Source organism: Maniola jurtina, chromosome 9, assembly GCF_905333055.1.
Source record: "Maniola jurtina chromosome 9, ilManJurt1.1, whole genome shotgun sequence".
Taxonomy (NCBI): Eukaryota; Metazoa; Arthropoda; class Insecta; order Lepidoptera; family Nymphalidae; genus Maniola; species Maniola jurtina.
This window is the reverse complement of record NC_060037.1, coordinates 9,885,052-9,900,499: the sequence shown is the minus strand read 5'-3', so window position 1 is coordinate 9,900,499 and position 15,448 is coordinate 9,885,052. Positions and strand designations below refer to the sequence as shown.

Genomic DNA, 15,448 nt, shown 5'->3' with positions numbered 1-15,448 from the left:
CCTGGAACGTTTCTACAAAATTCCATTGAGTATTATTGGTTAGTATTCCAATCAGAGACGAACTACGTTTGTATGGAGCGAGTGACGGGGAGACCCCTCTTAAATCGTGGGCGTCGTGTAATTTTTTTATAATAAAATTTATTATTAGTACTTGTCGTCTTTATTTTTGCAAACTTTGCAAAATTCCCCTTTCTGATACTTATTCGTTATAATATGATAACATTTTAATTTTAAATAATCAATAACCAAACACATCCTGATAAGATAATGTTGGCTGCGATAAAACAAATCAATAATCAGTGTCCAACAGTGCTTACATTTCCTTCATATAATCGCGATGTATAGACGCATATAGATAATCCGGGTACAAATGATAAATGGATACAAAATCAACTTTACATCCGTTTTATCACAAACAGTTCGCTAAATTCAATGAAAAAGTTCAAAATAAATATAATGAAATGCTAAAGAAACTTGAGAAATCTAGATCCATTGATGCGTTAACAACTTTAAACGGTGATTATGAATACAAAGAAAAAAATTATGGCAGTGTGTGTGATTTAAGTAATGTGGTTGAAAATTTGTATACAAATGAAATCGGATCAAAGCGTAATCTTCAAACTATAGATTTTAAAGATAAACACAAGGATGCTACTTTTCAAGAAATAATTCCCAAGGAAGCGTTTGTTACCGAAACTGATTCATTATTAAGTATTAGTGATAAATTTGATAGTGAAAATGAAGGTGATAGTCCATTTGATAATAATCAAAGCACTAATTTCTTTGGAAACAATGATTTCAAAACGAGTCTTGAATCGTAAGTTAAAAAGAACTATTCTAATGTTTACTATTTAAATATGTACTATGTAATTACAATGTTTTCTGAATAAACATAACAACATAAATATATTTTTAGATTAAATGAGACCAAAGAGAGTGATGGATCATCCGAGCCTTACACGCCGAAAACTAAATCAATTCGAAGTAAAATAAAATCAAAACTAAAAAAGAGACAAAATGAAAAGGAACTTAAAGAAAAACTGAAAAGAAAAGAATCCCGGGACAAATTAGAAAACGTACGTGCAAACAATTCGAATTAATATTTTCCAATTTACCCTTCAATAGGTACTAAGTGCTGCAAGGTACTTACAAGTTTAACACTAACCATTAAGTTATTTTGTTTCACAGTACGTTTTATCTAATACAACCAAACACAATATAATCAAATCAAACAAGAGAATCAAAATAGCAACAGTTACCATCGCATTAATTGAAGTCACAGGATTAGAAGAGACAGTTGAAGAAAAATCACGTGTCTTATTATTTCGATTTAGGTAAATAAATCAAATGCTACCCACTTTATGCAATTTGACTTTATGTATTGCACTTTATGTATTTTGATCAAAAATATGACAATTATTGAAATAAACATTTATTTATTTATTTATTATTTAAATGAACTTGTCGGGGGTGTTATAAATTTTTAATTAACATTTTGTTTACTTTTAAGGCTAGGTGCTGATAAACGCAAGTCCAAGATAGTTAAATCCGACACTGCCCGAGCAAAGTTTCAAGAATTATTTAATTTTAATTTATACGAAGATGAACACTTATTAGAAATTACTCTGTGGGATAAAGAAGCCCTCATTGGCAGGTATTGAACATAATCCCAAAACTGATTGCTTTTTACTATTTAAATAGCCGGAAATTATGCTGCTTCCAACTAAGTTATATTTTTTTTAGAAGCGTGTTAGATTTGTCGGAGTTGAAAAAGGAAAAAACCCATAAGATGGACATAAACTTAGAAGGAGAAGTTAAAAACTGCGAAACCTTAATTCTTTTAACAATAAGCGGAACAACCTTGTTTGACACCCTTTATAACGACAGTGAATCAGAAAAAATAAGGAGAGAATATTTACTACAAAAGAAATATGTAAGGAAATTTTAAAATTATGACAATATAATTAAAATACATCATCACATTTCTACAAAAGCAACTGCCCACGGATTCGCTCCTGGAAAATATAAATCTGCTTTATTTTTAATTCAGTCGAAACTTCAAAAATTCGACCTTACTCCTTGTCGACATGATAAGTAAAATCTCTTTGTGATTTTCAGCTTTCTTGGTCCTCCGCCCGCCCAAGGCTGGATGTTGCTGGATCAGATAGTCACAGAGTCAGAGATTTTCTTCTTATATGTATTGATAGCAGTTAAAAACTCTCAAATGTCTTATTCTTTTCAGACTTGGTATCGTCTTTGTGATGACTTTTCAAATGTAGGTTTCCTTCAAGTGATAGTCTACGGCGCAAAAGGTCTACCAGGAAATGACTACTTCTGCGTTGTCAAGCTCGACTACCAAAGAGTGCAGACACAAACTGATTACAAAACAAATGAGCCAAGCTGGATGAAGATATTCTCATTGTAAATATAAATATTACTATATTTTATTATTTCTCTTTTCAGACTATTTTCATAATGCAGTAAAAAACATAACATGAAAAGTCTATTGATGGAATTCCTTATCAACCATATTGCGTTAGATCTGATAAGTACAAGTACCCAGTATTTATTATTAACAACCCATTTTAACAATTAACTGTATATATGATATATTCTAATGAATCATATTTATATTTCAGTACTATAACTGATATTACTTCTATTTTAGAAGTTATAGTTGTAGACGAAAAGAAATGCGAAGAAGTTGGAAGAATTTCCAAACCATTACTCCAAATACAACACGGTCAAAAGTGGTATGCACTTAAAGATAGTACACTCAAAGATAGAGCTAAAGGCAATAATCCAAGGATTTTACTAGAATTGAATGTAGCTTGGAACCTTGTAAGTATTTTTAAGATAGGTTCAGTAATATTTCAATAACTTAATTTTTGGTAAGACTTTATTGTTCATAGATAAAAGGTGCAGTCCGCATAATGAATCCAAAAGAACCAAATTATTTAGAGACTGATGAAAAATTAAACAGGCACGTCTTTTCAAAGAATCTGTCAAGAGCTAAAGCTGTAACAAAGTGGATTACCGGCACGTTTAAAATTTACAAGTACGAGATGAATTTTATTACTTTGTAAAATTTAAATTAAAAAATGGATATTTGTTTAAAGTTTTAACTGATAATGATTAATTATGTTTTGCTAACCAGTTTCATAGTAAACTAGTACTTACTCTCATTTAACGGCCATTGCTCTGCAAGTTTTTAGTATTGTAATTTGACCTCCTTAACAGATTGTAAATATTTTCAGAACCTGCTTTGAATGGGAATCAATGAAATTGAATGTTGTGTCCTTAATCATTTGGCTGATATTCTGTTATTATGCAAAAATGTGGATGATGCCTCTTTTGTTACTGATACCGTTTTTTTGGTACAAGCCAAATGAGTATACTTTAATAGATTGTAAGTTGTCGTCATTATTTTTGTATGTGTTTTTTCTCTCTGTCTTATATTTTATTGAAGGATTTTATTCCACAGGGAAAACGAAACTAATGCATGAAATAGTTCCGGGGAACTCAGATGCCAAAAATGAAAAGGTAATAACTAAACAGTTACAAACTGATTTTGGAAAATGTTAATGATTTCTTTTTATTTATGCTATGTATTTCTATGCTGAAATATTGAAATTGTTTTAAGGAGGACAAAAACTCATCCATAATGCAAAAAATAAACAGCATCCAAGAAATAATACAATCAATACAAAACATAATAGGAAAATTAGCAAGTACTGGTGAAAGTATTAAAAAGTGAGTTTAGGCATAGGTTTTCAGTTTATTATTACAATTTAAAACAATTTGAATGACAATACCTACTTATTAAACGCAAAAAATATTCTTTTTCAGCTTATTCAATTTTACAGTTCCTTTCGTTAGTTTTTTGGCCATATTTTTGATCTTAGTGATTGCATTCGTGATGTACTTGATACCTTTTAACTACATTTGCATGATTTGGGGTATGTATTCCATTAAGTGCATATCAATTAAAATGTAATTCGGTGAATTTTAAATTACTTGTATAAAATTATGAAATATGTATATTAAATCTACAATTTTTTACAGCTGTTAATAAATTCGTGAAACAAATATTTCGCCCAAACAGAATACGAAACAATGAAATTATGGATTTGCTCTCTAGAGTCCCTGATGATGAAATTTTGGTGAGTACCTAGTTTTAGGTTCATACTGTGATGTGATCGGCAGATCTATATTGCAGAGCTCCATAGATCGATGAACTGCCCCACCTAGTAGTAAAACGTAACTTTTTACCGAGAGATTAACCCACATAATTTACGCATTTGTTATATTATGTTACAATGCCCGCCGATTTTGTTTTGGCGTGCAATAAATTAATTACAATTGTAAATTAAGAATTTATAACACCCCGACAAGTGAAGGTTACAGTAACTAGAAAAGAGCTGATAACTTTCAAACGGCTGAAGTGATTTTCTTGGTTTATAACTAAGAACACTCTCAATTAAGCCATCTTTCAAGCAAAAAAAACTAAATTAAAATCGGTTCATTAGTTTAGGAGCTACAATGCCACAGACAGATACTCAAATACATACGTCAAACTCATAACTCCCCTCTTTTTGGGTGGGGGGTTAATAAAGTAAAACAGAAAATTCATTAAACTTTTCTTTTCAGAACGAATGTGAAGAATTGCCTCTCGGTCAAATATCAGACGACGAAAATTGACAAAAAGAGATCTGAATTTTAAAAAAGAATCTGTTGTGTATGTGCAGTGTAAATTCGAGTTTAATTTATAATTTTCTTTTGTTTTACTATTTTGTATTGTTTTTATAAAAAATGTATTCAACAAAATTTGAATAAAGCATGTGTTGCTTATGGAATGTTAGTTATTATGAGATCGGAGATTTGTCATGGATCAAAAATCAAGCCTTTAATATTTAGTAGTTGTTACTTTAATTAGCTCCTCAGTTAAAAACATGATTAAGCATACACTGATATACATGAGATTTATTTAACAATTTTTCTAAAAGAATAATCTTGGGATTAATCGGTTCTAACATCAGGTTTTAATTTATTAAGAAGCATTATGATAGATTTTCTTAGTATCTACTTTAGAGTTGTTCGGTTGTCCGTAAACATCATGTTCAACACTTTCTCATGTTGCCGAATATATCTCACAATTCCTTTCAACAATCTTTGATAATCTACATGAAATAATAAGAACAATAGCTTATAACAGCACATTAGTTATTAGTACTAATTACTGATTTATATATAATAATAATATCATCTATCGAGTGCCAATGGCGATGTCAGGCTACGATCACAATGCATTGATTTCTGATTTTAAACGTGCCCTTCTCATCAATTTCTATATCTAGCATAATCAGTTTTCTTTGTAACTTACACTATTAGAATCATTCATTGATAAAAATATTTAATTACCTATGGATACTATAATTGTAAGTATAAATGATACCACAAACTACAAATGTCTATACATCATTTAATTTATAGACTTATCATAATAATTTATCTAGGTAAACTCATAACATCCAATAAATGTAATGAATATAAAGCTATTTAATAAATAAAAATCACAGGTTAGGTATATTATGATGAAATATCAATTAAAATCCCTACAAGGTTATGCACATTTCCTATTAAAGTATTCATCTAAATAATTATATCTGATCCGAGCCTTTCAAACTCGTTCGCGAAGTAGATCATATCTTTCCGATCAAGTGCGGAGTTCTGAAAAACAATGCGGAAAAAGTTGACGAGATTTCCTTGTGGCTGATACGTGACCATCATGCTCCCTTCCTTTATCATTCGTTCCTTTATTTTAGGCGCTACTTTGTGTAACCTTTCATTGTAATCCGGCTCATTCTCACAACCTCGGAGACACTTGGGAATATACCAGAACATGATATTAGTACACTCTGGTTTCTGGATTACCAGACGAAAGCCTTCTCTCTGCTTAATGTGTTCGAGGAAGTATTCGGCGTTATCGAAGAGTTTATCAACATGTTTTTCGAATCCTTCATTTCCTTTCGCCTTCCACATAAACCAAAATTTTAGTACATCAGCCCTACGCCCGCATTGAATATGTTTATCACCAGTGTCGTATGATGTGTCGTAGAATTTATCTTTTTGGAAGAGATACTGTGCATCTGATGAATGCGCTGCTTTAAGAACATTCTTGTGCTTGAGTAGGAAGGTAGAGCATTGTTGTGGTGCAGCCAACAGCTTGTGAGGATTCCACGTCACTGAATCTGCACTGGAAAATATAATTACGTTCGATCAATGACGAATCTATTTAACAAGTGTAAATTAAAAATTTATATCACCCTCGACAAGTAAAGGTTACAGTAACTAGAAAAGAGCTGATAACTTTCAAACGTCTGAACCGATTTTCTTGGATTATAGCAAAGAACACTCTCGATCAAGCCATCTTTCAAACAAAAAAGAACTAAATTAAAATCGGTTCAGTAGTTTAGGAGCTACGATGCCACAGACAGATACACAGATACACACGTCAAACTTATAACACCCCTCTTTTTGGGTTGGGGGTTAAAAATATGCCTGAAAAATATGCATATCAAGATAGATTACTTTGTACTAAAAGTTGAATTACACTTAAAAGTACCTAAGCAATGCGATGCTACTAAGCTTATATTTATCAACACCTTATCAAAGACACCTATAATAGGTATGATTAATTAAAATCGGTTAGCTAAGTATTAATCGCTTCCACTTACAGCTCAATTCCGTTTAATAAATTCCTGTGTTTCCTCGACATTAATGCACCACCTCCCCACGCTGCGTCTACGTGTAACCACAGATTATATTTCTTGCACAAATTGGCTATGGGTACTATAGGATCAAAGGCCCCGAAGACAGTTGTACCAGAAGTAGAAGTCACCAGAAACGGCGTGGCTCCGTCCTCTAATGCTTCATTGATCTTTCTCTCTAAATCATGAACATCCATTCTACCATTTTCGTCAGCTTTTACTAAAATACAATTGTCACTACCAATACCCATAAAGACGGCCATCTTTTTAGTGGAATAGTGAGCTAATTCTGAGGTGAAGAGCACTAGCTTTGGCACTGCATAAACGCCTCTGTTCTGAAACATATTTATATTTATATTACTAAAGGTTAAAAAAACCTGTTTGTGGTAGTGTTAAAGCTTAATTGCAACAAAACTCAGTACATAATATTGAAAAAGATCCCGACGAATTGAGAACCTCCTCCTTTTTTGGAAGTCGGTTAAAAATACAAACAAAAGAAAAACGCATAGTTGTAATTGATACTAGTCACTGAATTTTTTGTAGTGGGTGTTTATTTAAGGAAATTGCATAGTCGACCATGAGTGGACCATAAAATTGCTGTACAATTTTTGACAACTTCCAGTAAATCAAAATCATTTTGATCTCATAGCTCAGATTTATCTGAAGGTATGTACTATGTATAGGTCTCGTAAGCGAGAAATAGACCTTATATTTTATGAAGCGCAAAAAATAATAAACTTAAATGGCAAAGCAATTTTATGGTCGATTTTAATTAAATCACCAGTTTGTTAAAAGTTACATCTTTAATGACATTTTATTAATCCAAGGTTTATAAGACACGCGATGTAATAATGACCAGATAACGAGGTGAAGGTGATCACCGAACGCTTCCAAAACAATGGCAATTTTCTGGGATTTAATAACGACTTTACAATAAAATTAGAAGTTTATTACATGCATAAAAACCCAACAGACCATATTGTATCGTTGCGAAGGACAATCGTAATTGCTTATTGCGCATTTTTTTGCTATGAATGTATCTCAATAGATGTTAACTTCCAAGTTTTTTATAATGTTTACGTATATTTCTGCGTATGGAATCACCTATATTGGTTTACCTGTTTCTAAGGAAACTTTACGTTTTTCTTTTGCAATCTTTTTTACAATTACACTACCACTGTTAACTAGAATTCAGTTTTTTGCTATTTTGAGCCAATCAAGTATCAATAATCACTACATACCGTAATCAAGTCTATGACATTTAAAGTTCACGTACCTATTTCTCCCATGAAATTAATAAAGGTTCCTCCCTTATTAATCCCAGATCTTTTTTAACCCCCGCCCCAAAAAGAGGGGTGTTAAAAGTTTGACGTGTGTATCTGTGTATCTGTCTGTGGCATCGTAGCTCCTAAACTAATGAACCGATTTTAATTTAGTTTTTTTTTTGTTTGAAAGGTGGCTTGATCGAGAGTGTATTTAGCTATAATCCAAGAAAATCGGTTTAGCCGTTTGCAAGTTATCAGTTGTTTTCTAGTTACTGTAACCTTTACTTGTCGGGGGTGTTATAAATTTTTAAGTAACATTTTAAATGACAATATAACAGTGATGTCACATACACACATTATTGTTAAATATCATAAATTAAACCTACTAACCTTTATTTCTGGATAAAAGTAGAACCGTGCGCAACTTATAGCATATCCGTTAGCTATTGATCCTCCAGGACAAAATATTCCATCGCCGTCTCCTTGAGGCCAGCCTACAATCGACCTCATTTCGCGAAGAACCTCTTCTTCCATCAGAGTGAACACAGGAGCTACCTCAAAGGTGTAAACACTAGGATTCAGGGCATCGGTAAGCCATTGCCCGACGAGACCATATGGATCGACCGATGAAAAAAGCTGGTTCACAAAGTAAGGGTGCGCCGTGTTGACAGAGTATCGTGCAACCTAGAAAGAAATTAAACATAAATGGATTTAAAACTTAATTTACCGTTTATGGATAATGCAAGCCATGTAATTCAAAATGCTATTTACACCGACATCTCCGAGATTTCTGTACCGATTTCCGAAATTTTTCTTCCCCATAAAAGTTTGGATTCCAACTCCTCAATCCTGATGCGGCAGGGACCTGACCACAAAAACTAATAGGATTTAGAAGGAAACTGTCGGTTATAAATTGGAGGCACCTACAAAGTAAAAACTTAATCGTTGAACTGGAGGGCTCAATTCCTCAACCCTGATGCTGTAAGGAATTGCATTCCTAAATCGTGGTGATCCCACGGGATTTTTAAAGAATCATGCGTTTAAATGTTTCACGAAATTTTGTACAGAGTTAGATACCTTGCATCCCGGGGATGGGCTACTACGGGGTAGGCTTTGTCCTGGAAAATCAAAAGTTTGTACGGGATTTTTAAAAATCGAAATCTACACGGTCGAAGCACGGGCATCTAGTGTTTCATCGAAATTTAGTTAAGTATACTTAATTAGCCTAATCTAAATACTGTTCAAAATATGCCCCCGTGGAATGATGCCAATAATACTGGCTGCATTTCCGTGTTGAAATCAGGCTGATCTGACGCAAAAAATTAGGCCGCCCTTCAATCTGTCATCGGAAGAGGTAATTAATTAACCTAAAATACATATCTATGCCTAAAACTATTTATCTGCTCAAAAAATAATAAGTATGTTTAACTGTAATAAAATTCATCGACGTGATATTTAAATAAATTAAAGCAATGTAATTTTAAAGTTAGAGCTAAACAATTAGTTTATTATTTAATTAGGCCTAATTGATTTCCTCCTTTGTGTTGCATCTAACACAAAGGAGGAAATCAGTGTTATTTGGTTTTAATCTTAAAATGTCTTAAAATGATGTTTCGCATGTTATTTTTTTTTGATTAATCTAAGTGTTTTGTTTTTTTTTCGTCTCAGTAAACTTAATTATTAAGTTGCATAAATATAAAAGATTTGATTGAATGATCCCTTGATTGATGATTCACAAAGAGCTATGTTATATCTAGTAGAAGAGATCGCTTTACTTAAATATTCGTATAAGGCCGTCTTTGCGCGATTTATTTTTCTGTGGCAATAAAAATATTATCTAAGAATCTCGGTACCTGCACCATTCTTATTTTACATCATCATGTCCACGACATCGACCGCGTAGATTTAGGTGTTTAAACATCCCAAGGGAACTTTTCGATTTTCCGGGATAAAAAGTAGCCTATATCCAATATCCATACTATAAGGGATGCAAGCTCTCTCTGTAGCCAATTGATGATGAACTTTGTCCACGTGGAATCAGCTTTGCAAAAACCCCGTGGGAACTCTTTGATTTTCCGGGACAAAATTCATCCATGTCCAACCCTGGGTTGTAAGTTATCCCTGTACCAACCTTCATCAATATCGGTTAAACGGATGCGCGGTGAAACGCTAGCAGACAGACATACACACTTTAGCATTTATTTATAACATTAATTTATGGATTATAGAATCTTATTATGTTTCATTGAATAGAATAGAATAGAGTAGTAATATATTTTTATTCAAATAAACTTTTACGATTGATTTTGAATCGTTAACTTTTGAAACACTGGTTTATTTAATACCCACTCCAAAAATTTAAGATTGTTGACGCTAATCTTTTAAACCATTATTATACTCTCAAACCCTAAACCGTTCCATATCAACCAAACCGTACCCTATTGGGTACAATTACCCACAACTTCGTGGTTTGGAATGCAGTTCCTACCGAGATTGAGGATTTGAGGGTTTTGAGAATACTTACATCAGCCATAAAAGCCAGCAGTTCCTCGTGAGAAGCAGGCCCATCCCGAGGCTTCAGGTCTATCGCCTTCTTGATATCCTCAGGAGCTGACCACTCAACAACTTTCGAACTTCTCGAAGCTCGACCAAAAACCACCCTTTCCACTAGCAAATCAACCGCCCGCCTAATAAAATCTTCATGCTTCGATCTCTCGGAGAGACTTTGAAACAGGATTTCTTCCTTCCTTTCTTCCCCTGCTACTATACTTGAATCAGCTGGCATGTTTATTTGTTTATCAAACTATACAAAAGCTATTTTATTTGCGTGTTGGTTGCGGGCGGCCGCTGCCATTAGTTATGCGGTTTTGGTCCACAACCGTAGAGGTAGCCTTCTTAAATACTAACGTCAGCATCAATTCACTTTGTAAGGTTATTATTATGCTTTAGTTAGTGCGGCCAGCAAATCAAATTATTGTTTATAACAATTTGGAATAGGGCATCAATGAATAAGTTTTGAGTTCATTTAGTTTGTAACAAAATGTGCGCTTCAATTTAAATCCCATTAATTATCATAATAATAGTTTTTTTTACTTACAAGCTAAAATGTTCAATCTTCTATAACTTTGCAAACTATCCGAGATACTTAGCTATCCATAACAATACATATTTTTAAATCTTTGGCGATATATGTATTTTATTTATACGACAGTTAAGTATGACTTATCTACGTTACTTCTTAGAAGGCTTTTCTAAAACACGCAAAAAACACCTTTTTGAAATCAGTTCGTCCTATTTAAGTAGAGTATTTTTCAAATAAATACATAAAAATATAGTTTAATAACAATCAAAGTCAATTTTAATTAGTGTTTTAATATTTAATAGAGCTATGATTGAAAATATACCTACTTACCTATATTCTAGTACTAATTACACTTATTTTTGGCGTTATGCAAGCCGCAGAAGCAAAAAGTAATAGAAGCCATTTTATTGCGGTTTTGTAAAATTTAATGAGAATAGTTCATTTATTTCAAAATTATAGTTTTATGAGTTCTGGAAATATTGGAAGATAATAAGCAGCTCTACCTGATTTCGATATTGTGGGATTATCTATTAGCTAGAAAATTAAATTGCTACTTTTTTGTATCAAACCCGGAAATTTTCTTTGACCAGTCAGATCCGAGAAACGAAATATAATTTCTTGCCTTGACAACTACTGGTGTAACGGTAAATTAGTTGCACTGTGGGCCCAAATTGACCTTTGATACATGGTTAGTCAACTGAGAACGGCCATCTATTAATTAATTAGATTCAGAATTTAGTAAAACAAAGCATTATTATCTATTTAGCTTTTTTGGGCATTGCTCTTTCGTATTTGGATTATAGGTATGGGAAATAGACATAACACCGAGGTCAACAATGGCAAAATATAGGAAGGAAGCTACAAACACGATAAATGTAATCTGTTTAAAAATAAAGATGGCAAAAAATGACATTGAATCAGGTACTTATGGTTGAAATATTAAATATTATATGTAGTATTCTCGCTTGTAACTCAGACCCAGATGTGGATAGGTTTGAAAAACTGGCAAACTCCTTCCGCGATATGATAAGTAAGTATCTACCTAAGTAAAATATTATTTATTGTACACCAAATTTACATAAAGAAATATATAACAAAATAGATGTTTGTACAATAGGCGGTCTTATCGCCTTAACATGAAAAAAGTGGGGGTCTCCAAAATAATTTTTTTTGCTATTGTATCGAGTGGGGTGTCAAATGAAAGAGGAGAAAATTCTGAGTTCATAAACGTAAGTAAATGTACTATAACATTAAAATATACCAAGCGACAGAAAAACAATTTTACTATAATATTTCAGTGAAATATATAATATATAATTTAGTAATAGTGTGAGTGTTATATATTAAGACGATCACAGTCGGGTTTTAGTTTTCAACTTTATCTTGTTATCTCTAAAGCTGGCCTTTAACAGTCCTGCAAGCAGAACGCCCGCCGCGCTGCTGGCCTGTCTAAGCAGTAACTCCAATACACAGCCCTACACAGCATCCGATTACATTGTATGAAAGGAAACAAATGCAACCATCTATGCCATGCGTAAAGGAAATAATTGTTTGCTTTGTTTGAAAACTAAATTAAACTAACGAAGATCTATATGCGATAACATAGATTAGCAGTTTTAGATAGAGAACGAGGTAGAAAATTATAACAGTTATAATTGTAATAATTCAATAGTAAATAGTTAAGGCTATTAGAATTTCTTTTTCCATTAAAGGCGGATATTCAAATATTTTGTCGACCGCCAACGCACTCCGTACAGTTGGCAGCCTTGTTTTCACGGCTTGCGGGACGTACCGAGTAGTTATCATGCAATCTCTTGTAGCTGGCAGTATTATCCTCACAGGTTTATATAAAAAAATTTACTTGAAAGGGTCCAGTTTTAAAAGTTAGTTCTAGTATCGACTATAACTCACAAACTAGTCTAACTAGTAATGCCTAATACGACAACTTAGGCTTCTACGTTGTCGTATTAGTTTACAAATTGCAAAAACCAAGTAAAATTTGAATTTCGCGGGCAGACCCGTCGTTTCCACCTTAAGTCCCGTTCTTCCGATTCCGGCGCAAAAGCACGTGTAAACCCCGTGAACGATGGGAAACTCCCTCCCACATGGTTGTTTCGGCCATTCACGCGGTTTCTTGAGCAATCGAAGGTGATTGTGGTAGACCTCCGACTCATGGCATGCTCATGCGCTTGAACTCTCCATGTTGTAGGTACCAGTCAAACTTGTCTATGACATAGGTACATCCGGTCAAGTGGGAGTAGGACTCGCACACAAAGGGTTCCGTACCATCATACAAGTTATAACACTATGTAGTTTTTAATTTTTATTATTTACTTATTTGTTGTTATAGCGGCAATAAAAATACACGCTACTTATTTGAAAATTTTTACTCTCTACTTATAGCGATAAAGACTGAGATACAGCCCGCTAACAGACAGACATACGAACGAACAGCGGAGGATCAGTAATAGGGTTCAGAATTCGGGTACGGAACTCTAGAAACGAAAATCCCGTCTAACTAGGTACCTACACTACCTGTATTTAATTTTTTCCGCAGACATTAAATTTTATATAACAGTAAATTTTACTATAACCGGGAACCAAACCTACCTATACCTATTTGTCAGTCAATGCAGACGGGGCTTCCATGTTTCCAATAGTAAATAATAGGAATATTGAGAATTCATCAATACCAACTTTTCCTGTAACATTTCCGTTTAACCAGTTAAGTCATGATGATTAATAAATAATTAAAATTACTAATGGTAAGTAAGTAAGTACCTATAGTAGATACGCGACAAGTCGAGATGGCAATCTGAGGCGAGAGGACGCCTGCACCGCACGTCACCCGCGCTATCCTGCCAGCCCGGCTAGCATGGGCAGTACCTAGATAAAAATTATATCTCCGATTATATCCACTGATTTGTATGACATCAGTGGATATAATCGGGGGATATAATTTTTATCTACTGCCCATGCTAGCCGGGCAGTTCAGGATAGCGCACAGCCCCCGAGCTAGCCCAGCGGTTATCTCGGGGGCTGTGCGGATGTGCGGGGCGTCCCCACCACGATTGCCGTCGCGTAGTAAAGGCACACGAGTTGCTATAGGTCTAGGTATAATAAACTAGCTTTTTGCCGCTACCTCGCACATCGTGCCGCAATTTTCCGCATGCGCCAAACATAACGCATTTTTCAGCACTGGAACGGAAACACACGAGTAGACCTCTGTCCTGATTTTTATGTCGAAGATGGATAAGTAGGTATTTGCTTCTTAATAATAGGTTAGAAGTATAATAAGTTGGAAGCGATCAATCCACCTTAAATAGGATACATTATAGGATATGACTAAAATTATACAAAAGTGACAACTTTTGATACTTTGAAGTCGTTTTTGAGATATCAAAATCAGTTCTAACTTTTTAAGTTTCAGCTTTGGGCCATTGATTTACACGTTATTTTGAATTTAAAGAAATCATGTTCATTAATCTGCCATACTTTAACTAATCTGTCGTTAACTACAAAAAAAAAAATGAGTAGGTAATCGTCAATAAACGTGGGATATCAAAAACTAGTAGGGAACCCTGCGTATGCGAATCCAACTCGCGCTTAACCGGTTTTTTTCAATTGGCATTGAATTGGCCGATTCCTCAATCAGGCACCCATAATAAATCACGGCATTTATTTCATTAGGTAGGTAGGTACCTACGACTCTCTTTTCATTAAATAAATTCATTGCCAAGGCCAAAATAACCGTGACCTTTGTTAGTTTGTTTTGTTTTTATTAATATTCGATAGGTAGATATTAAAGGTGACCGACGAAGCTCATAGGAATATCATCACAGAATACCTACTTAATATCGTCTACCCGTAGGTTCCGTGCCTAAAAAGGAAATACGGAACCCTTATAATATGGTCATTTTGTTAATTGACCATATTCTACTTGAACTTGTAGTGGACTGTGGTCAATGGTCATGTTTGTTGAAGGACAGAATGGGCGTTGGAGTCGAAAGGGGGCACTGCGTCTTTGCAGTTTGCCCACGGAGTGAATGCCTAAAAATTGTGAAACTAAAATATATTTTTTTAGAAAATCAATGAATTAAAAATAAAATATGTCAAATGAGTGTGGTGCCCCCCGATCAAGTTTTTTATATTTCTGTTCAGGCTTTAAAGACCTGAAAAGTAGCTCATTTTAATTTTTAAGTCACAATATCATTTGTTAAATAATATTTTGTGATACACTAAAAGCTAGAATCCAGAGCTAAAACTTAAAAAATTTAGTCAACGTCAAACTCATGTCATGTCGGAAGTCATTGTCAATGTCAAAACCACAT

The 15,448-nt window shown here is 33.8% G+C and overlaps 2 protein-coding genes across 2 annotated transcripts; one reads left to right on the top strand and one right to left on the bottom strand.

The window, feature by feature from the left end:
- The first annotated feature begins 302 nt into the window (after positions 1-302).
- Positions 303-5,369, top strand: LOC123867936 (multiple C2 and transmembrane domain-containing protein-like). The gene is made up of 14 exons (XM_045910257.1): positions 303-817; positions 917-1,076; positions 1,189-1,334; positions 1,511-1,654; positions 1,744-1,933; positions 2,243-2,421; positions 2,640-2,841; positions 2,913-3,058; positions 3,258-3,409; positions 3,485-3,543; positions 3,644-3,753; positions 3,850-3,959; positions 4,066-4,163; positions 4,651-5,369. The coding sequence occupies exons 1-14, from the start codon at positions 378-380 to the stop codon at positions 4,699-4,701; spliced, it is 2,187 nt and encodes a 728-aa protein (XP_045766213.1). The 5' UTR covers positions 303-377; the 3' UTR covers positions 4,702-5,369.
- A 96-nt stretch (positions 5,370-5,465) lies between these two features.
- On the bottom strand, positions 5,466-10,918 carry LOC123867939 (cysteine sulfinic acid decarboxylase). Its single transcript, XM_045910262.1, has 4 exons — positions 10,560-10,918; positions 8,426-8,719; positions 6,738-7,105; positions 5,466-6,256 (listed from the first exon to the last, which is right to left on the bottom strand). The coding sequence occupies exons 1-4, from the start codon at positions 10,818-10,820 to the stop codon at positions 5,653-5,655; spliced, it is 1,527 nt and encodes a 508-aa protein (XP_045766218.1). The 5' UTR covers positions 10,821-10,918; the 3' UTR covers positions 5,466-5,652.
- Between the last annotated feature and the right edge of the window lie 4,530 nt (positions 10,919-15,448).